The 27735-nt window shown below is 35.3% G+C and overlaps 1 protein-coding gene across 1 annotated transcript in view; it reads left to right on the forward strand.

Annotated features, from left to right (window-relative positions):
* Positions 1–27735, forward strand: part of LOC118191142 (uronyl 2-sulfotransferase homolog pip-like) — a 115919-nt gene that overhangs the window by 66267 nt on the left and 21917 nt on the right. Inside the window, exons 4-5 of the mRNA XM_035361942.2 lie at positions 10582–10778; positions 23669–23748. Of these exons, the coding sequence (XP_035217833.1) occupies positions 10582–10778; positions 23669–23748 (277 nt within the window). The remainder of the gene's footprint in view (positions 1–10581; positions 10779–23668; positions 23749–27735) is intronic.

Raw genomic sequence — 27735 nt, forward strand, 5'->3', positions numbered from 1 at the left:
CTACAAAATTAGAATATCACGCATAACAGTTATAGAGACAGAAGTCATTGCCTCAGAACAGGTTCTTTAGTTAACCAGTACGATGTTATCTCAGAGTCACTACGAAATAATCCACAGCAACGTAGTTGGCCGTATTTGTAAGTTCCTTACATTGCAAAGAGGAAAATATAAATGGTCCAGTGCCAGTGAGACAAAAGTGTTCTCTCATACTATTCATGACTCCTCAATAATCAAAATAGGGCTGCAATTCCACGTCTTGCAATTCCACGTCGTCACGTATAAGGGATATTCGCAAAATTCTCATCCGTACAGCGTATTGTCTTGATTCTGTTCTGCAACTGTATTTATCTAATTCAAAATCTGGTTGATATGCAACATGTCGATTGTAGCAATTCGGGCGAGAAAACTGATTTCTTTGTTTCCACGCTTACTGCAATGCACAGTTTGTTTAAATTTTAATTCTAACAACCAAAGAAATTCCCAAAACATGGAATTTTCAGTCGTTGTAGGAGGCTGCGTTGAGTTAATGCCTAAATTATTGCACGAGACCCCGAACGCAAAACCACTTCATAAAGTTTGGTTTAATTTGCGGTCATCAGTTAGCGTCTGAACTCTTGGTAGACGTTAAGTGAATTATCGATAATAAAATAACAACTGAAACTCGAGAAGGGTGCAAAAGACACTTTTATTTAAAACTAAGTATGACAGAAAGCACACCTCATGCTCACAAATTAGCCAACCGCTTCTGACGATGTAACTTAAAGTAACAGTCAAATGTAAAAGTTTAGATTCAAGTAGTCGAGTGGCCGAAGGCTACCCAAATCAGTTTAACGCGAAATGGGCTCACAAATCTAACCGACGTGAGCTAGCGACCTAATAACGTGACCCAGATAGGCAGAATAGTTCTATTCTACAATGTAAAAATTATTTGCATGTATTTAAAAAACCTCATCTTAAATACATGCAGCTAATTTGTATTCTGTTGTGGAAACGGAAAGAGGAAGGGACAGTAAAGGTTTAAATTATAAAATAACTAGTTAATTGACATAAAGGAAACCTACAACTTCCTCAGATTTGTGATTTTAAAATTAGTTGTTTCAATACAATTCAGATGATCTCACCTCTCCATCGAAAGCCCTTTGGCATTTGCTTGCAAGAATCAACAGAAAATAAAAAGGTTGCGAAAACTCCTAAACTTGTCGAATCCCACCAGCCGCCGAGAGGTAAAGTCGCCGAACACTGGTAGTTTGGTACGGGGTTCGCATCCCGAGATGGCTGCTTGGGCGTCTTCGTGGTTTTCCCTATGCGTCATGTGTATTCGAACCATTTTCCGTTAGAAAGTCCTCCATCCTCCCTTAGAAAGGCATCCGTTCTCATAGACAAATAGTCCTCGAGTGCTTTACTGCAATCAAATAAATCAAATCACAGAAGCAGGATACTCGCTGCATATACATACTCATCCGAATGTACATATAATCAATCATATACGGGGTTTTCAGAATCAGTATTCTCCAAAGTATACCCCCAAACATATGGGGCGGTATTTTTCTTGAACACCTTATCTACAAAATAATTAAAATTTTTCTTTTGTTTTTAATAATATATCTGATTGATATGAAATATCTTTTATTTATGCTATGTCCGAATGATAGTAATATGAACATTAGCAGCATTATTACGATAATAAAAAGAATTTTTAAAGACATATATTATGTATTCGGTACATAATATTTTATTATTATTGCTATTATTTATATTAACATTAAGATAAAGTATGATTTTCAAAGGTTCCTCGTAGTGCAAAATTTTAAATATCCGCATTTGTGATTCATTTCAAGCATCTCTTTTAATTTTCCTTTTAATACTAGCCTCTGAATCTTCTCAGCAGTGTGACACATTTTTCCTTTTTGAGTAGTATTTTTTTTTGGCAATATTAGCTGCTACGACCACTCCTTCAAAATATGCTTCCAGCTGTGCGTGCATAATAATGAGTTGCTTTGTCTGGTTTTACCTTGCTGCATGAAGTTTCAATAAGCAAGTAATTATTTTTTCGAACGGGTTAACAACCGTGAAAGTGGAAAATATTTCTGCTATCTTCGAATAAATCTCCAACTTTTTTCCATTTTCTTTTATCAAACAGCAAGCCATGAATATATTGTGTGAAAATAAATGGTGCCTAGCAAGTGCGTACAGATATATATCCACACCCACACTCTGAGGGCGGGCCAACTCGGTTAAGGCAATTTTTAACTGATTTCACGCGACCTACGATTTCCTGAGCAAAATTCGTGGCGCGTGGGTGTCTCTCCAGCGCGAAGCGGAAAAACAAACACAATAAAACACCCTCAAAAAGTTGTCTTCTTTTTAATGAATTATGCGATTTTAATCTTTTTTTGAAATGTTGTTTTCTATCGAAATAACAACGAAAGCCTATCATATGACGTCTGGGCGACGATGTCTCGGTCATTGAAAGAAAAAATTATGTTTGTCGCCCTAATTTATAAAAACATAAGAAAGACGGATGGTGGCAGCAACTTCAATTAAAGGGCCTGAGATGGAAGATGAGCTACTGGATAAATAATGTGCCAGAGATCTTCAAAATCATGTCAGAATTTTAATAGATCAGACCTACTGGATAGGTAACATGCCAGAGATTTTCAAAATGATGTCACAATTTTAATAGCTCAAAGAAGAATATAAGGTATTTTCTCCTTCCTTTCCCCACGCCTTCGTGATGCAGCACATTCGACGCGTATTCGGGAAGCCCAGTGTTCGAATCCCGGTGAGGGCAGTGTATGTTTTTCATATTCCTGCTAATGACTGTACACTAGCGCCCGAACTAAAAAGGTATTCGACAATAATTCGTCACCACCAGGTTTCGGCGATCGGGTCCTCTAATCCCCAGTCGTCCTTTAAAAGGGGAAGTATATATATCTCTCCTTTCCGCTCGCCTTCGTGGTGTAACTGGAAGCATACCCGACACTTATTCCAGAGACCTAGTGTTCATATACCGGCGGGCGCAATGCGTCTTTCACGTTCCTGCATCAATATAACCTTAATGACTCTACAAAAATGCTAATATAACAATTCGTCTTCCTGAGTCTAATTCGTGAAGGTGTAAAATAATGGATGCTGTGGTTTTTAAACTACTACCCATATGCATCTCATCTATAACCATTCCAGATGGCATTTCCTAGTCTGAAATCATTTTCCGAAATATTGTTGGGTGCCACTATCACAGTCTGTTGGATATAAATTAAGAAGAATTCCTTCCTTTAGCACGCCTTTAAATTTTGGATGGGATCAGAAATTGTAGGAAGCTAAGTCCAGTGAAAAGGTAGAATGATTTAATTGTTTAGCTGCTTTGTTGCTCACAAAGTCTATCATAAGCAGCGCATTGTAATCATATGTGTGAGCCACAAACTTTAATGAAATTTTTAGCATATTTTTCGCATACACTATTCTTCAGTTAAAATTAGCTTGCCTCTCGATTACTGTGTTGACTCTTCAGCTGCTAGTCGCACATTGAATGATTTGTTGAATCGTATTGTATCTTGCATACGCTAATATCTTCAATTTTTTTTTGTTTGTTTGTTTGCCTGCATTTGTTTTTCTTTCCAATGTTTAAATCTCATATGCCACTCAAGCAAACTGGAACGTAGCTCATTTTCTGATTTTTCACATTTTTGACTCAAAAGGGACGTTAGTCCCGAATGGGATATTAGTCCGAAACTGCATTTTCCGTTGAATCACTGTTAAAGTTGTTACCATCAGATGTTATCTCCCTATATTATATTTAAAGAAATTAAATAAAGAAGAATATGCATAAATGCTTGCGTGTTTCTCGCATTGTGAAAAACCAACGGTACCTAAAGCCATCAAGTTTTGAATAGCGTAGTTGTCCACCTGAGCATGGGCATCTGGAAGCCCGAATTTTAAATTTCGAATTCTGTATTTCATATTTTGTAAAACTTTGAACTAATTAACTTTTGATCAACAAACTCAACGATATAAAAACGAACAGTGGCAATACTAAACGGAATAAAGCATTTATCTCCAGCTCACGAGGCTCTCTATCAGAAATTCTAAAGACACGCTGTTTTCAACTATATTTTGTGATTTTGCTGTTGAACTGAATTTTATGTGGCGTAAGTGCGACGATCGCGATATTTAATAACAAAGCAAACACACAAATTGTTAATGGTAAAGAGACAAAAAAAAAGTTTTGTGAAGCCATTTTAGTAAGAAAACTGAAATTTGATACAATGAACTGAGAAAAGATTGAAAAAACGGAAAAATGCGGGCCAACACTTAGCGTTGCATCGGGAACTGTAAACGTGTAGTGCTGTGCTGCTTTAAAATTTTGTAATTTTGCTGTTTAATTAATTGTATATGATATGGCGTAAGTGCGATGAAAATAATGCATAATAATAAAGCTAAAAAGACGAAAAAAATGGGTTGGTAGAATTAAGAATCAGCGTAAATTTTTAAAAATTTCCTTTGATTCTTAATGTTGGACTTCGTTTTTCGTTGTTATTCAGCGTGATATTCAAACTAAATTATAGGGAGACATTTATTGAAGAAATTATTTAGCACCTGAAAGACTGCAATGAGGATTTTAAGCAGTTTTTCAAATGAACAGCAGATTAAATATTGAAATGAATTGTGTATTCAAAACCTATTTTATTCTTAACGCGTGACCTTCGACCATGTCAACAAAAGAATGACATCTGATTCATCGTTACAAGAAATATTTAAATTAACACCCTTAGTGAAATTCTAGTGCACTTTTAAAGGTGAATATCCTCAACTGTCCCAAAAGGTCATGTTGGCACCATTTGCAACTATATATATGTGAGAAAAGAGGTTTCTTAACTTATGTGTGCTTTACAAGCTTTTAACATTGCAGAACATTTCCATCTCTCAATTTCTGCTAATTCATAATCAGCATTCATGCAGTTTGCATGTTCCCATTGGCTTGAAATCTCTCTCGCACGTAGTTTGCCATTTTCCAAGTCTTGAACCGTAGTAAAAAACCTTTGTTCTTCTCTTAGTTTCCTCTAATGCTTGAAGTTTTCTGAAATGCAACACGAAACATTAACCATTTATTTTTCATTTCTCCATATTTCGTTCACTTAAACCAAGAGAGAACAGACAAAATATGCTCGAATTTACTGATTGCATGGGTATTTTCGTTATTTTGCTCAAGTGAAACATTAAATATGAGCCTGTTTTCCTTGAAAAGACATCTCTCCACCACGAAGGCAACCCTATGTTTAGGGAAATAGCTTTTGTACTTTTGGCATATTGAATTAAACAAACAAGCATAACAGAAGAATTATCTCTTTCATTACGGAAAATGAGGGAAAATGTTCTTGAGAAATGTGAAAATTTAAAGATGATAATATCAACAAAATACGACGAGAAATTAAAAAGAACGATTAATAGATCAGCTTTTCAAAAATCACTTGATAAAAGAATCAGTTTTTCATTGTAGAAATGATATATATTTTAATCACACAACTAAAACGAAGATATCATAAATTATACGAGAAAGCTTCCGATTAAAGAAATTAATATCATTGGATTTAGATATTTTAAAAATTAGGTTAGTTTCAGTTTGGCAACGCACGAAGACTATCCACCTAAGTTGAAGAATGTTTAGGTATTTAAAATGGACCAGCTTAGCATTCAAATATCCAAATGATATAAATGCTTCAGATATTTCAACAGAAATATCTAGTTTAGAAATTGCGCTACTTCACTAAATCTAGTCGCTGAATGAAAATTGGATTTTTTATAGAGAATTCAGGAACACATTTTACTTTAATCATATATGAATTCTTAAACTGTATTCAAACTATTTTTGACAGATAACTAATGACTAAAAACAATAAATGTTTCTTAATAACATAAAAACAATAAACGTTTTCTTAATAACTTAATTCATATTTTATTTTTTAATAATGTATCTGATTGGTATAATTTGAAATAGGCTTAGTTTATAACATATAGGGTGATAATTACGAGCATCTGCAGCATAATTGTAACTAAAAAAAGATGTTTCTAATGGCCATATATTTTTGTACTTTGGTAGAGAATTGTTAGGATTTTTTCCCACCATTCATATTTTACCGATTATAATTCAAAAGTTCTCTTCCCCTCTTTTCCTAATATCCTTGCAGTTGTATTTTTCAAAAAATAAGTGCAGCGATAAGCAGTGTAGGTTGCCAATGTCATCACATGTCGAGCAAAAAATAAAAAAGCCATTAAGATGCCATTACTTTAAGCAATTAAGAACAAACATGAGACAGTTATGACGAGTAAGAATGTAAATGACATGATGTCACGGTGCTGACTAAATTATTTAGCATAAAGATGACCTTGTATAGAATCTGACATACTTGGAGATCATTAAAGTTAGAATGAAGGTCAAAAAATGCATAATCACTGCGATTCATTCTAGACTTTAGCTGAAATCTCACCGTACTTAATAAACAGTTCTTTTTCTTGTGCGAAAATACGGAATAGAATATAAAGATTTCACTTCTAATTGTTTGATTTTTGAAATGATTATTCAGATTTGTATCAGAAATACTACTCTAATATTTTACTAAGCATATATGTGCCATACCATCAGTAATTTCATAGTATTAGACAAATAGTAATTATTTTTCTTATAAACTGCATCAAATTAAATTTTCATTATCAAATGTCAATTGGCATACTCTTCAAATGCATTTTATTAATAAAATGAGTGCACTGATTTTTGTTTTTGACTTCAGTATTGCTCACATATTAAACGAATTAAACAGCTTCATTTTCCGACTTCAAAAAATCCATAGATCTCAGAAACAGATAGAACACAAAACTGCTCTAAACTAATGCTTTCAAGGGGACACAAGGACAAACGCCTTACTAAGATACTATATATTGTTTTGATCGATATAGCGTAGTTAAAATGCAGACAGCGTCAACTTTTTTCAGAAGTGTTTATGATAGAAGCCTCGGTTTATCTCTCCTGTATCTAATTAATAATTACAGTCTAGCTCATTAAAAAGAAGAAAGATTCTCGCGGATCATTGAACGTATAGAAGGACAGAATTTCAAATCAAGCCGACCGCTGGAAGCCATAAACGGGTCTTCGCTGCTGTTAATCCCTTCCGACGGGTATCTGATATCCTGCTGCTTCGAGTTTCCTACACGGTTTATGTCAAGTCGAATTTCTTCAGAGCTCTGAACACTCCCAGATCGAGTTTCCGTTGTGCATAAATGTTATCGATAAAAATGATGTTTCGTAAAAGTGAATGGCTATTAAAGTGGGTGTAACTGCAACCTTGAAAGCATGAGCATTTTTATAGCGCCCATTCATCTGATAAAACTAAAGTAATAGCTATTAACGTAGTTAGGATAGATCTCTTCAGTCACGTACTTTCATCAGACTTATCTAATGAGGAATACAGTTACAGTGAAGGAGGATATAAAAATTAATAATGTAGATGGGCGAATCTTGTAGAAGCCTGCGACAATGAAAACTATGTGAGCATGAAAAAGGTTGTATAATCCAAACGAGGGGGGATAAAGTAGCGGGCTGATTGTAACTATATGGTCGCAAACGTGCCATATAATTGACGATATTGACAAACCTGTGAATATACATTAGATTTCAGATTAATCGGCTTCTACGGGACCGGATTTTCGGCACAAACGAGTAGGCAGTTAATTCAAAAAAGGAAATAAAGCGACATTTATAGGCTATAATAAGAAATCATATGATTCCATACCAAGTACGCTATATATAGCATTAGAAATATCTTCTGTTAATTTCGGTGCTAGTCCAAATGCATTTTATTAATAAAATGAGTGCACTGATTTTTGTTTTTGACTTCAGTATTGCTCACATATTAAACGAATTAAACAGCTTCATTTTCCGACTTCAAAAAATCCATAGATCTCAGAAACAGATAGATTATATTATTATTATTTATAAATGTTATCAGCTGAATAAAGCATAAATGTATTGAAAATTATATCAGTTAAGTAGATTGTTAAAATAAAATGAAACCGAAGATAGGCCATTGGACCATTGGTCACCGGTAATCTGAAAGTTTCCGCTGAGGATGTTTTTAACAAATGTATGCATGTGTATTGTATATAACTATTTACTTATTTAAGTTAAAATAATCAGTTATAGAAGTAAATGTAAATAATAACAAACTAACGAAATTAAATATACGAAGTTATTGCGATCCAGAATGAGCAGATAATAGGTATACAAACCAATGCCTAAGCTTTAAAAATTTGGGAACTATTTTTAACAGTCTCTTATTTTAGCTTACTTTATGAACTAAATAATACGCATTTTCTGAATACGGTACACTAGAATTTCCTATGAAAATTTTTTTCGTCGAAAAGCACTTCGACAAAAATAGCCGGTTGAAGCAAGACCGGATAAGAAGGAGGCTCAAATTCTAAAGAAATACTAAATGCTTATTATCATCTTTCCTTCGGTTAACAGTATATGTGGTTGAAATTATCAGAAGAGTGTAAGTAGAAAAGCTATTACGGTTTACTCAAAAACTTTTACTATTTCATATTTTCCTATGTGAAAATATTGTTTACTTTGTGTTAAAATGGGGAATGATATATAATACTAGCGATAAACTGTGTATGTGTGTACACCCAATGCAGCTGAGTAAATCAACACAGTTTATAGTTTAATAACATTACACAGCATTTATCAAATTAATAATAATAATAGACCATGGCTTTATGGCCTGTTATTCAAATGATACTTACAAAGATACCGCAGTCTTTTTTTTAAATAGTTTATGATTACTATATTGTTGCAATAGATTTTATTCTGATATATGATTAAAGTACATACGATATTTGGCAAAAAGGTATCATCAAAATATGTTATTCATTGTAGCTTTCCCAAGATACTCCTTATATTACTTCTCTGAGCCAAAAATATTGGTTTAAAGTAATGTTTCCAAACGTAGGCTTTTATTGTCGATTGGTTAAAGCTGAGATCTGGGTAGGGCGTTACTACTCCGAAGAACATTTCGCGACACTAAGAAGCAAGCAATGAAAAAACACTTAACATTCAATTATTGTATAAATATCTTTACAAAAAAATCAAATTACACCAGTTAACCCTTAATATGTATTGGTGAACCTCGCATGTAATTTCATTTTTCTGTTCCAAAGGCTGGGAACTTTAAACATTTTCAGACAAATATTATAAAAAATAAGCGTAAATCCTTTCTTGTAGTAATATTCAATACACTCAAGTAGAGCATTCTTTTAAAAAATACCACTGTATATGCTATGGCAGGAATTTTCGTATATTTTGCGAGTTCTGAGAAATCATTAATCATTGCTATTTTATTTCCGTATCGTATTATAAATTCCGGGCCGGCGCTAGATGTTTAACCGCCGATGCAATCTCTTTGGCCTTGTATTCTGCCGCCTATAGTTTCTTTAAATTTTAAAAATTTCCCGGCTGGCGCTGGAAGTTTTACTTAACAATTTAATGCTGCATAATTTCAATAAATATCTAGAATTCTTAAAGCATTTACAATGGCTACGTACTATATTGAAAAGACATCTAATATATCATTGTTGAAATTCAGAATGACGCTGAGCAAAATATAAACCTCGAAATGGGGGTAATAAACTGTAAAGAGGGTAATAAACTAAAAACAATAGTTTAAAAGATTTCTCACAAATTTTTATGGATATGTACCGCAAAATTAATGGCTGACTATCACCATGTTTTCGCTTTTTATATAAAATATAATACTAAGCATCCAATAATGAACAAAATAGTACGAAAATATTAACATACTTCATGCCTGAAAATGTGTGAACAGAAATATTTAAATTAATAAAATTATGGCGTACACATTTCTTGTCTCTTCAAATGAAAGGCCTTGAATTATTTCTAACGCCAAATGGAGATAAAATTTTGCAATCATTTATTTTTGAGATTTATATGCTACTGTTACATTTTTGTAAACATATTACTCTTGAATTTCAGTGTTCCGTAATTTAAATTAAATACTAAAAATTGCTGGTGCTATTTAAGGAGCAAGGCAATGAATGATTTTAAAAATATACTGAGATAGTTGGTTATTTGATAGATAGACTCCACCAGGGGCGAAGTGGTTAAGTTCACTGAATACTGGTTGTTTGACTGGTGTTTCGTGGTTTTCTTTATGTGTAACTTAAATACGAGCCAGTTTCCTTTTGAAAGTCGTCCACAAAGTCATCCCTTTTCTTAAGCAGTCATCCCTCTGTACTTTGCCTTATTCCAAATAACCCCATAGCTATAATTATGTTTTTGCTGTAACTTAATCTTGTCTTACTCTCTGCTGATCTTTATATGAATAGTTCAACGACTTTTTCAAAAAAATAGTAAAATTCATTTCATTAATTCCATGGAACGGAAAGTAAAACCCATGAAATTAAAGAGCATTTCAGTAGAATAAAGCAATTAACTGGCTTGACCGTAAATGTATAATTTTTAATATCTTTGGGGCGGCACTGTATCTAATGATGTAATTTCTCTTCCAGCTTGCGACTGTGTCCCAGGTAGCTACCATTCCCAACCAGAACAAGTGATAGACCGACAGCGGTTATTCTACAACCGCGTGCCAAAATGCGGCAGTACAACACTTTACACACTCATTCGTAAACTCTCTACCATGCACAACTACAACCACTTCAACTCGAAAGTTTATGACAGAAAAAATGTAGATGAAGAGGAACAAGTAAGTAGCAGTCTGTGTAGTCTGATTATATACTCTTTAAAGGAATTTCTTAATATACATTTGACCTTTCGTATGACTGATTCTCTCGTTTAAGACAACACCGAGAGTAATTTCTTTAAATGGCCTGATTTCGGGAGAAATTTCACGATCCAAAAGCATTTGATTAAATCCACCTCTTAATATTGCAAGTGAGGGACAACTTTCACCAAGCTCTTTTTGTAGAAGATCATAAAGAGCGACAAAGAATCGGACTTTGCGCTGCAGACAGACCTGCAATAGAAACTGCGTGTAGTATTTATATATTGTTGCATGCTTACGGTTTAGTAAAAGATTGAATGCACACAAGTCCGATGAGAGGTTGATAAAATTTATTTTATTAAAAGAAACACCTTAGAGTTCTTGAAGTTTCCACAGAAGTACTTACACAGGTGTTCACAGTATCAGAGTACGATCAGTACTTGCACTTCAAAATATTAATAATGTTAAACACAATGCAATGCAAAGCAGATCTAAACGGCGAAGCTTTCGCGGGTATTAATACTCCGAGGTAGCTCTGAACTAACGACTCACAACTGAGAAATTGATGCTGTCTCCGGTCTTATATAGTTTTCTACAATACCTATTACGGTAATATAAGAACCGGATTAAAATGTCGCCAAATAATCACCTTTTGGCGACGTTTTGCGATTTCTCGCCAAATTCGGCAATAAAAATCAGATGCTAAAATTATCGCCAACTTGATGATATCTGCCCAATTCAGTGAGATAGCCATTTATTCAATATTGAATAAATTTGCCTAGTATTTTTTTTTCCGGAAGAGAGTCGTTTCTTTATATTTTTCTGTTAGGTTCCACAGAAAAAAATTACAACAAATTCACTTTTCATTTCCCTAAAATAATGTACTGTGATACTTCTTTGGCAATATGAAGCAACTCCAATGATGGAACACAGAAAAAGCTTTATTTAACACTCAAAATGGCGAAGTACAAACAAGAAGAGAAAATATATTCTAACATTTAAAAATAAATTACATTCTTCGTGCGAGAGTCGCACGAGGCACTCGAGTCTGGTTTCAAATATTGCCATTCACAAATACCTTAATGTTCATCTATTTAAATTAATTAAACTACAAGATTTTAATATTATTTAAAGCTGTTACAACCTCTCCCCCAACGGAGAGACTTTTACCAAAGGGAAAAGGTCTGTAAATTTTGAAAGTTTATAAGCTCGGCTTGCTCAATTGCTTAAAGAGAAAAGATAACTTCTCTCATAAGTTTCCGAATTTCAGGTCAAAAATTTAAAGTTTTAAACAAATACTTTTACATCACATTTAAAAAGAAAAAAAATGGAGAACGTTCAAATACATCAGTTGAGCATACATTAAATAATAAAATAAATTCTGAACGTGGTTACATACACTAAGAGTTATTACATTACTTAATTCTACTCAGAACATCTACGTTCTTGTGCAAAGATCCTTTGCGATGAATGACCTTAAAATTATAAGGTTGTAATGAGAGTGCCCAGCGCATCAATCTAGAGTTACATTTGGCGTTGGATTGTAGCCAGACCAAAGGATTATGATCAGTTTGAATCAAGAATTCTTGCTGACCATCCAGATAAAAATGCAGTTTCTTGATAGCGTAGATGATAGCAGCGCACTCCTTTTCAGTAGTACAATAATTCTTTTCAAACTTAGTAAATTTTTTGCTTATATACAAGATAGGATGTTCACGTTGTTCACGTTGTTCATCTAATTGGCATAGTACTATACCCATGCCATTGTCTGAGGCATCGGTTTGTATAATAAACCTTTTATCAAAGTCGGGAGCATACAGAATTGGTTTCTTGCATAGCAACTCTTTTAATTTTTTAAAAGCTTTGTCACATATTTCAGACCATTGTATATTCCCTTTTTTTGTTACCCCCTTCAAAGCGTCCGTGAGGGGTGAAGCAATTTCCGAAAATCTCGGTATGTACTGGCGATAATACCCTACCAGTCCTAAGAAAGCACGTACTTCTGTTTTGGTTTTAGGTGTAGGATACTCCTTTACAGCCAGGATCTTTACTTCATCCGGGGTTCGTTGTCCTTGTCCCACAACATGGCCTAGGTATCTCACTTGATCTTGTGCAAATTTACATTTTGATGGTTTTAGTCGTAAATTTGCTTTCTGTATTCTCTCTAGAACAGAAGTTAAGTTTTTAAGGTGCTCTTCCTAGTTTTCTGAGTAAATGGCAATGTCATCCAGGTATGGTACAGCGAAACCTTCGCATCCAGCCAGGACTTTAGTCATAACTTTGCTAAAAAAATATGGGGCATTTTTTAATCCAAAGGGTAAACGTAGAGGCCTGAAACTTCCAAAACTAGTTACAAATGTTGCATATCTTTGGGCTCTTTCTGTTAACGGAATTTGCCAGTAGCCTCTATATAAATCTAATAGGGTAATATATTTTGCTTTTGCTACAGTTTCGATACGTTCTTCAATATTAGGCAAAGGATAGTATTCAGTTTTAGTAACAGCATTGAGTTTACGATAATCAATACAAGGCCGAGGATCCTTTGATGAAGATTCTATCAAATGGGAGATGTATTGGGATCATGGGAGATGTATTGTCCGATTCTCCCGGCTCTATAATTTTAAGATCGAGCATTTTCTGGATTTCCCTTTTGAGAATTTCAGTCTGTCGGGGTGACAGTCTGTATGGCTTTATTTGTATTGGTTCGTTATTTAATAGCTCAATATCGTGACAAACTAAGTTTGTTAGTCCAGGATTATTTGAAAAACAACCAGAATATTTCCATAAAATCTTTCGTAAATCTTCTATTTGCTCGGATTTCAACCTTTTCTCGAGTTCATTCTCCTCTACGATGTCCGAGAAATTTAATATACTTGGATTGGAAGGTAAACGAGGAATGTCCATTTCTAAATCTCCTTCCACTTCAGTTATCATATTAATCATTTCTGGTCTTTTGTAATATGGTTTAAGCATGTTAATGTGATATACTTGATTTGGCTCATTTTGTTCCTCGAAACTTACAATATAATTGGTTTCTGAAATTTTCTGCTCTATTTTTCCAGGTCCTTTCCACTGTACTTCTAGTTTATTTTGACGATTCGTTGATAAAACAAGAACTAAATCTCCTCTAGAAAATTCTCTTTTCACTGCGTTTCGATCGTACCATGTTTTCCTCCGTTGTTGAGCTTCTTTCATGTTTTCCACGGCAAGTTCTTGGCATTTCTTCATTCGATTAATAAGTTCGAAAACGTAACTGACAACATTATTACTTTCTTCAATCGGTTCTAGCCACTGCTCATAAAGTAAAGTGACTGGCGTTCGTAGGTTTTTGCCATGAACTAATTTTGCTGGTGTAAAACCAGTGCTTTCGTGTGTGACTGTTCTGAGAGCAAAAAGATCTGATGGTAGATAATTCTCCCAATCCGAAGTCGCTCCTATACATACGACTCTTAACACCCTTTTTAGCGTTCTATGGAATCGCTCAACGGGATTACTCTGCGGATGATACACAGAGCTTCTTACATGTTTAATGCCGAAACGCTCCAAAAATTCCTCTGTCAAAGCACTGACGAAAGAGGTCCCCTGATCTGTTTGGATCACTTTTGGGAAACCCATACGACTGAAAATCTGTAGGAAAGCATCAATCACAGATGGCGAAGAAATGTCTGTCACCGCAACAGCATCTGGATATTTGGACGACATACACAGAGCTGTAATAATATATTTTTTTCCAGTCTTTGAAATAGGTAGCGGACCGACGGCATCGACATTTATTTTAGTGAATATTTCGGAAATTACTGGTACTAATGTCATTGGAGCCTTCTTTTTGTCATTTCCTTTTCCAGCGCGCTGTTAAGCATCACAGGTTCTTAGAAAATCTTCAGTTTCTTTGTAACACCTCGTCCAGTAAAAATATCTAGGAAGTCGGTCTTTGGTCTTTTTGACACCTAAATGACCAGAAGTTCCTTCGTGGCACATCTTTATAATTGACGGCTTCAGTTTTTCAGGTATAACGACAAGCTGTCTTTCAAAGCCCATTTTATCCGTCGTTTTTTTAACTAAAAGCTCTTTTCTTGTCAGACTATAGTTCTCATTTTTGCATGTTCCTTCCTTAACTTCTTGGATGATTTTAGACAGTTCCTCATCAGCAAGCTGAAGTTGTGCAATTTCTTCTGAGTCAATGTTTACCAGTTTCATGAGAGTTTCATCTTCCGAATTTAGCTCCGGTAAATTATTTTCTTCTTCAAAAACATCGCTGGATGCTTTATTTTCTTCCTTCATCGGTTCCAAGATCTTCTCTTCAGTTATTTCTCTTTTCTTTTGAGCTCTAGTAGAGACAGCATTAACCTGGTGAGGACAACTATCAGGTTCCTTTCCTTGTTTATTCAACAGTGCAAAAGTTCGATTGCCTAATAAATGCCTTCCTTTGTCGAGTTCATTTCTAATAATGGCAGCCTTAGTTATTACTCGCCCAAGATCGCAATTTAGTTCGATCTCAGCCAATGGTAAACAGGTTGGATTCAAATCTAATGGCTATTGCACCCACACATTTTCACCTGTCAGCATTTCCGGCGTGATGTATTTGCGACAAGCTATATGAATACTAGCACCTGACTCCCTTAATATAGGAATTTTATGACCATTTACGTAACCCATACTAGTATAAGGTAATAGAAATTTATCCTCTGGTTTTGCGCTAATTCTGTTAAGATTAGAGGAGATTCAGTACTATTCTTAAGTTTTGGACATTGGGGTCTTAAATGTTGATAGGACCCACACTGATAGCATTGTGGCGTTTTTCGTTTTTCATATTTATCATCTGGACGTGGACTTCTAGGTCTATGAAACCAGCTTTGCGTATTAAATCCTGATGACATTTTTTTTTCAGTTTTATTTTTATTATCTGAACTCCATTTACCTTGAGTTAACGCATTGTATCTTTCTTTCTGCCTATCCACTAAAGGCTTTTCTTTAAAGTTTCCGAAAACGTTTTCATAGGCATCAAGTTTTTCAGCTAATTTTTTAGATGAAATCATCTCTACCCACTCATCAAGAAAATGATCTCGAATTTCAGAAGGAACTCGACGCTTAAGTTGGTCAATCACCATCAAATCTAGCAACTGATCAAAAGTCTTAACTCCTAGACTAGTCACCCATTCTTTGCAATAATTTTCTATTTCATAATTGAAATCCACCCTTGTGTAATCGGCACTCTTTTGATGTTTCATAAATTTCTGCCTAAACTTTTCCGGGCTTAGTTTAAACCGTCTTAACAATAAATTTTTCACGTGTTTTTAGTCTTTAGCTTTATCGGAGGGTTCTCTAGCTATTAACTGGGTTACTTCGTAAGGAAGTAGTCCTAGTAAATGAGATACAATTTCTTCTTTATCAATTTTAGCCCATTCTGCTTGCCTTTCAAACAATAGCAAATATAGACTGATATCTCCTTTCTTGTCATCGAATTTCTGCATAAGGTGACGCAGCTCCGTTTTTGGCCGGATCTGTCCGGTATTTTGAGACTTTGTCTCTGCTTCAAGTCTTAATCTCTCTAATTCATACTGTTCGTTCCTTCTCCGCTCTTCTGCTTCTTCCTGTCTCCTACGTTCTTCTCTTTCCCTTTCCTCCCTCTCTTTCCGTTCTTCTCTTTCCTCCCTCTCTTTCCGTTCTTCTCTTTCCTCCCTCTCTTTCCTTTCTTCTCTTTCCCTTTCCTCCCTCTCTTTCCTTTCTACTCTTTCCCTTTCCTCCCTCTCTTTCCGTTCTTCTATTATTGTGTCTAAGACTCCTTTGACGAAGACTTCATCATAATCTCTACTTTCAACAATTTTCTGTTTTAAATCAACTATTTTCAAATCTGCGGTCACATGAACTCCCATTTCAGCCGCGAGATTTTGCAAATTTTCCTTACGAGCTCTTCCTAAGTAAGACATTGTTTCTATGTTTAAAATTAGCAAACACTGTGTTCCTTATATTTCCTCAAAATAGCTCAAAAATGAAATATTTAAATTATATGAAGTTCATTCTCTCTACCACATTAATTGTGATTAAAATAAGAATAATAACATAGAGCAATATATATATCTATCGTCTGGACAATTAAATTGAATATTAAATATAATATCAAATACGGTAATAAAATAAGACAATTTATTATTAACAGGAAGTAATAATCTGGTATCACTAATATTGCGCTTAGTGATGAACTAATAAAATAAAATAAAGCAATTCTATATGAATAGGAAGTAATAATCTGGTATCACTAATATTATGTTCAGTGATGAACTAATAAAATAAAAATATGCACGATTATTCGATCTCGGTCGGTGCCTCCAAAATAATTAAGACTGTGATACTTCTTTGGCAATATGAAGCAACTCCAATGATGGAACACAGAAAAAGCTTTATTTAACACTCAAAATGGCGAAGTACAAACAAGAAGAGAAAATATATTCTAACATTTAAAAATAAATTACATTCTTCGTGCGAGAGTCGCACGAGGCACTCGAGTCTGGTTTTCAAATATTGCCATTCACAAATACCTTAATGTTCATCTATTTAAATTAATTAAACTACAAGATTTTAATATTATTTAAAGCTGTTACAGTACATATGTACAAAGTTCGTAACATTGTCCCTTTCTTAAAGACTGCACGTCCCGGGCATTACAATCTCTGGGCAAGAATCACTAGATACAACTAAGGAATAAGTGCAATACTAAAACAATCATTTCAATAAATAATTAATGTCACTAAGTTAAAAAATAATTTACAAATTTATATGCAAATAGTACTACATTACATTACATACACTAAGGAGACTATGTACTGCGGCCATAGGAAAGGACTAGTCCATCTTAATGAACGACTTTAGGCTTAGAATTTGATAGCTTACGGATCCGAACTACGATGTCGTTCAGCCTATTTAGGACTGTGTAAGGACTGTGACTGCAATTTACAAGAAAGGGTCCTTTCCGACGAATCGGATTCCATAACCATACCTTGTCGCCTTTGTTAAATCAATGTCCTGTAGCTCTCGTGTCGTATCGGGTCTTCATCTTCTCCGTCGCGAAGTTGACTCGCTCTCGTGTCGTATCGGGTCTTCATCTTCTCCGGCGCGAAGTTGACTCGCTCTCGTGGAAAATTGTGCATTTTGCAAAATTGTGCATCACGTCCGGGTCACCATCACTTCAAACCGTGATTGTTTTTTTTTCTCAGTTGATAGATGTTTTCGGGGCGGGTCTAGTCTTTAACTGCTGATATTTTTTCTGGATCCGTACACACACCTTCGGCAGTGATGACGTGTCCGATGTAAGTTAAGTCCTGTCTGAACAATTTACATTTGGTGAGTATTTTAGATTAGCTTCCTTTAGTTTTTGAAGTACCTTTCCAACATTTTCTAGTTGTTCTTCAAAGCTCTTCCCGAAGATGATGTCACTGAAGTACATCAGACAAGCTTCGTGGTAAAGACTTCTCAACATGATCTCCATGAGGCGTTCGAACGTTGCCGGCGAATTATATTTTCCAAACGGCATCACCTTGAACTGCCAATGTCCTTGTCCGGTAGGAAATGCCGTCTTTTCTCAAATCAGTATGTATCTCTGTTTGTCAAAATTAAGCGTCGAAAACCACTTGCTCCCAGAAAAAGTGTCCAGAATGTAGTTGGTTCTAGGAAGAGAGGAGTTATATTTCTTCGTAATATTGTTCAAGTGGTGATTATTGACGCAAAATCCAGTTGAACTGACTATCTTTCGGACAGAAGGTAGAAGAGTCCCAAGCACTTGCGATGTCCTTTAGAAGTGTTTCTGCCAGTTGTTGAGACAAATCTTTTCGGATGATGGTAACATTGGCTCCTGTATCAGAGTCATATTGCAAGGAACTCCATAAATGTTACGAACTTTGTACATAAGTAGATAACTTAGTGAAATTGTAGCATTTTTTTTTCTATATAATGAAGATGAAAAATCTTAAGAGACGATGCTCTGCCGGTAAAACAAGAATGCAGGCGCAAGTCTGTTTAACATTGAGTAAATGGCTATCTCGCTAAATCGGCCAGATATCGCCAAGTCGGTCAGGGTTTTAGCGACTAATTGTTGTCGCCAAATTTGGTGATAAATCGCCAAACTCGATGACATTTTGTCCCGTCATTGTATCACTGTAATAGGTATTGTAACTGAATAACTGTAATTGATCCAATATGCAACTGTAACCGTATCCGGCCCATTTATGCCTTCCAGAAATTTCAAGAAGTGCTAGAAATTTCTCGGCCGTCAGGGAAAATTACGCAGGGCCGGAAAGAGCATCAGTTTCTTAGTTGTGAGTTGTTAGTTCAGAGCCACTTCGGAGTACTGAGACACCTGTGAAAGCTTCACCTTTTAGATGCATTTGCATTGCCTTGTGTGTAACGTTCTTAGTAGTTTGAAGTGCAACTACTGATTATACTCTGTGATACTGTGAACATCTATCAGTATTTCTGTGGAAAGTTCGAGAAGTGTTTCTTTTGATAAAATATATTTTATCAACCATTCGATGTATTACGTATGACGCTCCTGAGATCAAAAATTGTATGCGCACGGATTCGTAATACCCGTATGCATACAGCATATAATGTGGTGTGTGCTTCTTGTATAATGAATAAATCTTAAAATGATTATCATATTCCCAACATTTTATTTTTACAGTTTCAGTCTTATCGTCCATTGTTCCCATTTTTTAAAACAATAAATCTCGATACTAGTGTAGTCTTTATTCCCATTAGTATTCCACTTACAACCTGTCTCTTCTATTCCATGCAGAATAAACTATATCCCTTCAATTTTCTCAAAGTTTCATTAGTGGCGTGAGCTTCGACCAGAGAGACGGTATCGACATTCCTTTCACGACAAATATTGTCAACTTCTACCTACTTTACCTGTGACATTCCGCCAGGATTCCATTGCAAAACACATAAGCTTTCATACCTGTAATTATAGCTTCAATCTCGCAAGAATTGTTACTCATTTAGTACTAAATAGGGGGCACGTGTAGCTTAAAGAATGATAGGACACGAGTAACATTACCGCTTTTTTAAATAAAAGTTGCAAATTTACTGCAAATTTTTTGTATGATTTTTATAATAATATTTTCTTTATGATTAAAGTTGCGCAAACTAAAATTTCATTTTTCTGAAAATTCCTGCCAATGGACATTTTAAATAATAAATGAAAACTAAATAAAATGTAAATTATTAAATAAAAATTAATAAATTAATTACAATTAGTTAAACAGTAAATTAAAATACTGCAACTCATCTTAGTTAAGTCTGAGAACTACTGGGAGTAGTTTAAGTCTGAGAAGTACTGAAACCTTGCTTCGGCTGAATCTAAGCCCTGATAAGCAGTGAGTATTTTAGAAATTATTAAAAATTTACAATGTAAAGTTTTATTTAGTTTTTCTATAGTTTTTGTCACGAAAGATCTATTTTTCCTACTTAAAAATATTATTTACATATTCTGTATACAGTGAGTTTTAGAAAATTATATTTAGAATAATTTGTTATTTCTTTATTCATTTAATTGGTTTTGCTAGATTATTCGGTATTTATCTTGTATTCTGTAATTAGCTGTTAATTTTATTCATGTAAGATTACTAATGAATCAATATACCACATTTCTACTCGGATATTTTTCTTCGGCTGATTTCAAAAGCCTTTAATTAGATAATCCGGTGTGTTGCCATCTGCCGGTTTCTATGTAGTTACCGGTTCCACAGAAGACCGAAACTGTCCGGAGGCGTTTTAGAGAAGGTTAGGTTAGGTTATTTAACCACGGCAAAGTCTCGAGGGCTATCTGCCTAAGGGGAGGGACGCCTTCGTGGAGGACTTTCTAAGGGAAACTGGCTCGTATACACGTTACACATGGGGAAAACCACGAAAACACCCATGCAGCCAGCCCGTTCGCGGGATTCGAACCTCAGACCGAACTACCAGTGTTCAGCGACTTTACCACTCGGCCGCTGGTGGGCCCTTCGTTTTAGAGAAGGTTCATCTACTTCTTAAAAATAAAATTACCATAAAGCGAACTATCGTAAAGCGGGGAATACTTGTTTGATACTTATTGCAATGTCTGTGTATATGACTTTATGTGTGTGGAGGTTACTTCGAAGACTTCTGTTTGGATAACCTGCGTATTTTTATGTGTGTAAGTGACAACTAAAGTACAATATTCCAGTAGTAATTTGAAAAGGAGGTTGAAAAAGCAGAGTTAGTGCAAATTCCCTTTCTCTCTCGCTCCTTTTTTTTAATGCCAACTGTTGCCAATATGTCCCACACTCCACATCTGTGACGCCAAACTTTCCTAGCTGTGCTTTAAAAGATGTTTCGATATTCAGAGGCTGTGCTTGGATGCCTTCTAAACTTTCTCTGCTGTTTGACGCTCAGTTTTGTGGAGGGGGGAGACGGCGTGTTTATCGAATCATCCATCCTAAAATAAACCACTGCACTGCAACTCCCGTTTCGCTTTTGCAAATGATGTTTATGCAGCTACTCATCCTCCGTATTTTGTTTCGTTATGCTAGGGCTTCGTAAAGTGTCGGTGCCACTGAACCGTGGATTCGGAGCTTGTTGTCAAAACATGAGCGCTCGTTCATCTTTCTCCTCAGCTAATGATGAGGGAAGAAGGAAAGGAAAACAGCGGAAGTATGATAGTTTCTTTTTCAGAGATGGGACATGATGGTTTCTTTTTCAGGAATGGTATAAAAGAAATTCTCGGTAGAAAAAAAAAGAATCACTTCTCTAGAAAAAAAAAAAAAAAAACATTAATCGCATGTTGATGAAAATCTTTCTAAATAACAGATGCCTGACAAATATGAATTGGGTTACTAGCTTGGCGAAAAACCTTAGCCTTCTATCCTTAAGCAATTTCCAAATGATTTCCAAATAAAATACTAGATAAATCCTTTAAGTATCATCCAATGAAGGCATTACTGACATAATATTGCACTGACACATGGGGACATTTAGTGATCCAATCGATGCACATAACCAATGAAGTTTTTAAGAGATAAATAGCACTTTTCATCATTGAAGATGGTTTCGGAACATTTGTAGTGCGCTACTCGATCAAAAAGTTATAGAGCTCGAACTTTGACTTCCTCAGCACTGAAGGCTGAATAAAAGCTCTTAGGCCTGTAAGACAGAATCATTTTTTTCAAAATTATTGAATTAATATCTGTTTCTCAACTCGCTAAAATCAGCCATCATATTGTTCCGTGCGTGCGATTCATAATGGGTTGAATGCACGCAGAACCGATGAAAGCTTGATGAAATTTATTTTCCAAAAACACTTAATAGTTCTGGAACTTCACACAAAAGTACTTCTACAGCTCCTCTCAGTATGACAGAACACAATCAGAAGTTATTACTTCAAACTGTTAAGAACATTGAACACAAAACAATGTAAAGAGCTTCAAAGCGAAAGCTGTCACGGTGATCTCTCAATACGCTGTGCTGAACGGAAAGTCTCCAGTCTCGCCAAACTTGGCGTTAATATTCTGAGCTAAACTGAAATTTTCCAAAAGTGACTAATCTTAGCGATTTTTGGAGATTCTTTCCAAATTTGGCTGCAGAAATTAGTCTCCAAAAGCAGCACCAACTTGACACTATCTCCGCAAGATAACCATTTACTTCAGTGTTACGTGAACTTCACCCTGAACGCCTATTTTTCCGGCGATGCTTTGCATTCTGAGGCCTTTCACGCAAGAGATAGTACAATTTACATACAATTTCGCTAAAATTATTTACATTTTTACAAAGTTCATAACAATATTGAACTGACTGGTCAAGTTCTGATAAGATTTGATGTTTCTCACCTTGGGTATAGTATTTTTGTGGAATGGACCTCTTTAAAAATCTGCTGATCCGAAAGTCTTCTTCAAAGATTAGTGATTGCAAAGAAAGAAAGTATTTAACTCTGGGAGTGTATTCTTAAGGTGCTTTTGAACAAAACCGGAATATAACTAACATAAACTTTTGTGTGCTTTGCTATGGAATATGTGACTTAATAGTTAATGATGTAGGTTTATCCTACGGCGTTATTTTCTTCAACTCAAATAATACGGCGCACGAGAACATTTAGCGATTTATGAGGACTTGGGGGGAACTACGCTGGAAAAAAATGGCGAATTTAGTAGGGGGCAAAACCATAAAAGGAAACTGTTCATGTTTTGAGACACAACATTTTCCACTACGTTCAAGTTTCGCTAAGACATCATAGATCTCCAGATTTACTCGTAAGCATGAAATGGAAATACGTATCCCGGAGACAGAAAGATTCCGATGCACGGATATTTTCAAGGTTTACCATATGTAATAATTTGTAATGGAATCTCTTCACATAGGTGTCTCAAGGCAGATCACTTTTAAGAGATAAAACAGTTCTATTTATTTCACATCTACCAACATCATCTCTAGTAAATACTGAAAGGTTTACTTTGAAACAAAGTTATAGCTGTAGTTAATATATCTTATACATTCAGAATTAAGCCTTAATAGTTTAACTTCTGCTGCACTGTCTTATAGCAATTATTTACAAAAATTTATCATATGTTATCAATATGCATTGTCTTCATGATTAAGTATACAGACTTTTCTTCTACTTTAACTTGTCTGTCTTATTTCTGAACAGTACATAATTACAAGAATGGCTTTTAACAGGCAAGAATCTCCCTGTATATCACCCTCATGGTTCCGCGTTAAGAGAAAAAAATTCTTTACATACATTATTAAGTTGAAAAATCACCTTCATTATTTTAACTATTAAACTCCTTTAATATGTCACATCATTGTATTATGCTTCATATTTTATTCATGCAGTCTAAGTAAATTTTTTATCTTTTTGCTAGCGCAGACTGGTGAAACTGGTGAAATATACTCCAGCTCCTTGCAGTTTCGATCGGCATGTCTTTTTCATCAACTTCACCAAGTAAGTAGTTTACAAAATATTTTGTAAGCTTAGTATAACTAAGATCAGTGGAAAAATAGAATGAATGTACCGTGAAAAAAAGTACTTTTTAGAAGAAAAGCTGGAGACAGATAAGAATACAACATACATACGTATGTACTGATGTGAATTGGTGGTTAATTGAATTGATTGGCAAAAACGCACTAAAACTATCTGCCTATGGGAAGCAATTTGAAAACTTTTAAACGGATGTTAGGAATTTTTGTTATGCAAAGTAAGGTTATTTATTATGAGATGAGATTATCATTATGAGATCATTCAAAAGGAATTTATGTGCCCAATGAGATTTATGTATGCATTATGAGATTAATCTAAGGTAATTTATGTTATACATGAGGAAAACCTTGAAAGATCTCATGCAACCAACCTGTTCAACCACTCAAAATACAACTCGGGGAGGGGGAGGGGCAAACTGCCAGTGTTTTGTAACTTTAGTCACTAAACTGCTGGTCAGCTCCAAGCTGTTAAATACTAAAAAAGTGTACAATCAAGTGCATCTGTAATTACACTTTACATCGTATTGGCTAGAAATTTCCATATTCCGAAGGCTATGGAAATGCTTGAATAGCACAATACGCTTACAAATTTATATGTTTCGGGAATGACTATTAAGTGTTGGAAATTACATTATTATTGGAATTTTTATGCACAGACGGCCTGAGCTACATATCGTCAAGAATACAAAAGTCATATTAGAACGATTCAAACTTTGATCATAGGAGTCTCCGGAGAACTGCAATATATTGAGATTGAAGATTACCTATCCGAAAAATTAGTGCTCGTGTTGAATAGAATTCGGCCACAGTTATGCGAATACGAACTCATTGACTTGAAGGATCCTATTTGTTCTGTCCATGAAGGAAGGAAGGAGCTATTCCTGCTTCCATGGTCCTGTCATACCATCGAAGGAATGGATAAATTTCTTATGCGGATAGTTATTGTTTATCGTACAGGTACACTATAAATCCTTGTTCAAGAGTTAAGGCATGTTGCACAGAACCAGTCTTCTCACATGCAGTTCGATGTGGTTTGCAGCATCGGGAATTCAAAATCGGAGTCATGAGAGGCATAAACTAAGTATTAAAGAATATTAGCCATATCTTGATGGGGATAATGAATCCATAAGATGTATAAGAAGAGAGGCTTTCGAAAATTCCAAAGAGATGGACCCTCCATTTTGCCAAAAGCATTACAAATGAAAGTAGCAAAACTAATTAATAGGATCAACAGTCAGTTAAGTTAGTGCGAACATATCATACAACTGTAAATGTTTTTACTACGATATATTTGTAACGTTCTGAAATCCACGCCTTTCTCTTGTTTATAATTTCCCATTAATTATTTTTATATGATCAAATTTAATTGATCCAGTGTAGTGGCGTTACTTATATTTTTATATTATATCAATGCTCGAGTAAGTATTTTGTGTGCGTTCCTTTCTCTTTAAATACACCAGTATCATCGTTGAGATAAATTATAAAATTCGCTCCAAATCCAGTTTAAGTTCTGAATGATAGCAAAATGGCAATATGTTTTTCATACCATCCTTCTGTCAAAGCTTCTGTAATGCTCTGAAAAATGCTAGGAGAGATAGCAGGAGTTCGTTCAATCTTCCCAAGCAAACCGGAAAGGTTCAATGATGTTTGTGTCTCAAGGTTATGCAGGCTAGGGGAAATGTGTAATTTCATGTAATACAAACAACGATTGAACGATCTGATTTTGGTGAATGGGAAGAGTTATCATTTTGAAAAAAATGCACTTACCCGAAGAGAATAATGTCTGCGTCACTGAATGGGGATGGTCACTTAACATAATTACATAGACGCAGTTATTTAATTTACCTTATAAAGTTATAATTGGGTTTATTCAATACATAACTGAACCACTACCATATTTTACTGTAAGAAATTGACAATCTGGATAGTAATCCTCCGCTGTTTTTTTCTATTCATCAACATTTACCGTTTCATATCCTTAAAACTAGTGTAATTTCTGTTTCGCCCTTTTTTTCATAAAACAAGAGATTTTAACATAATAGCTTTACTATAGATATTTTGATTATGCAGCTCCTTTCGTACTGCATTTTCTGAAAATGTGTTTTGTGCACACATATTAATTTCGTACCTAACAGCCAGACACAAATACTGCCAAACAACCACAACTGATAGTCAGCTAGCCCGTTCAGATATCGGAATTCGAACTAAGGATAAACTATTAGAGTCATGTGGCTGACCATTTGTAACTCAATCAAATTACTAATTTGAATTGATTCCGAACTAACTTTGAAAGCCATAAGTGAAATTTTCAATTTTACACAACCTTCAGAATATATGTAAAATAATCATTCAAAAAACGAAGTCACTTTTACGGGTTCTCATGTAATCGCTAGAAACAAAATTAACTTTTTTAATCATAGTGCTTCCAATAGTTCGGCAGTCCCTATACGGGGAGAAGAGTTTAAGAAATACTTTTTAAACTCTTACATGATAAATGTATTGTATTTGCTAGGTATTGATGAAATTTAAATTTAGGCAAAATCTCAGATTTATGTAGTTCTTATCTATGATTAATCTTAAATTTTATTTATACGAGCTGGCATAGCGGAACAATGGTATCGCGTGTAATTCACAGTCAAGAGGACTGTGGTTCAAATTCAGAGAAATGCGCCCTTGTACTGATTGTTTTTATAAACAAAGTAGACAATATGCAGATCGTGCACAATCCCGTCGCAAAACACATCGACTCAACGTAACTTTAGCTTGGTGTGCGAAATTCGTGCATTATGCAAAAAGTGTATGAAATGTGACACTAGTTCACCTGAGACAGCTATAAAAGAGATACCTCCTTGGGATTGTATATAGTTCAAGGTCATAGAGCGTTTTTCCAAAAATGATTATTGTGAGATGATTCCACGTCCCGTTGAATGTGGACGCGAGGCACAATCGGTAACGCGGTTGTGTGAGCAATTTTTTCCTGCAGGACTGCATCCTTCGCACAAAAACCATTCTACAGGTTGTGAAACGTTAAAGGGAGACATGTGGTGTGACTAGCCGATCCAGCAGACCAACTAAGGTAGGGATGAGAGTACAACCGGAAGATCTATTATCATACACAGTTCACATATCCGAACAGCAGCAGAAGAGAAATAAGTAAAAACTGTAGCCTGTCAAAAAGTCGCGCTTGGAAATCTTAAGCTAATTGGGTGTTCATCCATACCGGCCAACACCTCATCAGGCATTACGAAACGGGGATGCCGAAAGACGTTACGCATTGTACAACTTCGTCACGAAACAAATAGAGCTCCAGCTAACATTCTTGGCAGATATAGTGTGGACGGATGAGCATGCTTTTCGCGGAATTAAATGTACAACAGGCAGAATACCGCTGGGCACTGGAAAGTCGATCATGTTCTGCCGACGTTCGACATCAAATAACGATTTTCGATAAATATTTTGTGAGGAATTTACAATAACAGGCTATTTGGCCTAATATTTTTCCAGACTACGTTAACGGTCACACAATATTTAGAACTTCTGCAAGACGTAATATTCGATTTTGTTGAGAACCTGCCGTTGCTTCAGCTTGGGAATAGATGGTTCCAACATGATGGCGCGCATGCGCACAAGACATCGTCAGTGAAGCGGTACTTGCCGGAGGAATTCAGAGAATAAATAATCCGTTATGGTGACTTTGAAGAGTGACCTCCACGTTCACCCGACCTAACCGTAATGAACTTTCTCCTGTGGGGATACATCAAACAGCAGAGGTATGCGACCCCTCCACATATATTATAGGACCTTCAACGCCGTATTGCAGGTGCTTGTGAAAACGTGTCACCCGCTATACTACAACGGGCGTAATGTGAAGTTTTCACAAATGTCCAAATGTGCTGACGAAAAGAAGTTTGAACATCGAAAATAAAGGTATATTTTGATAAGTGTTTTTTTT

This window comes from Stegodyphus dumicola, chromosome 7 (assembly GCF_044657685.1).
Source record: "Stegodyphus dumicola isolate Sdum_Otavi_A_Nest chromosome 7, ASM4465768v1".
Lineage (NCBI taxonomy): Eukaryota > Metazoa > Arthropoda > Arachnida > Araneae > Eresidae > Stegodyphus > Stegodyphus dumicola.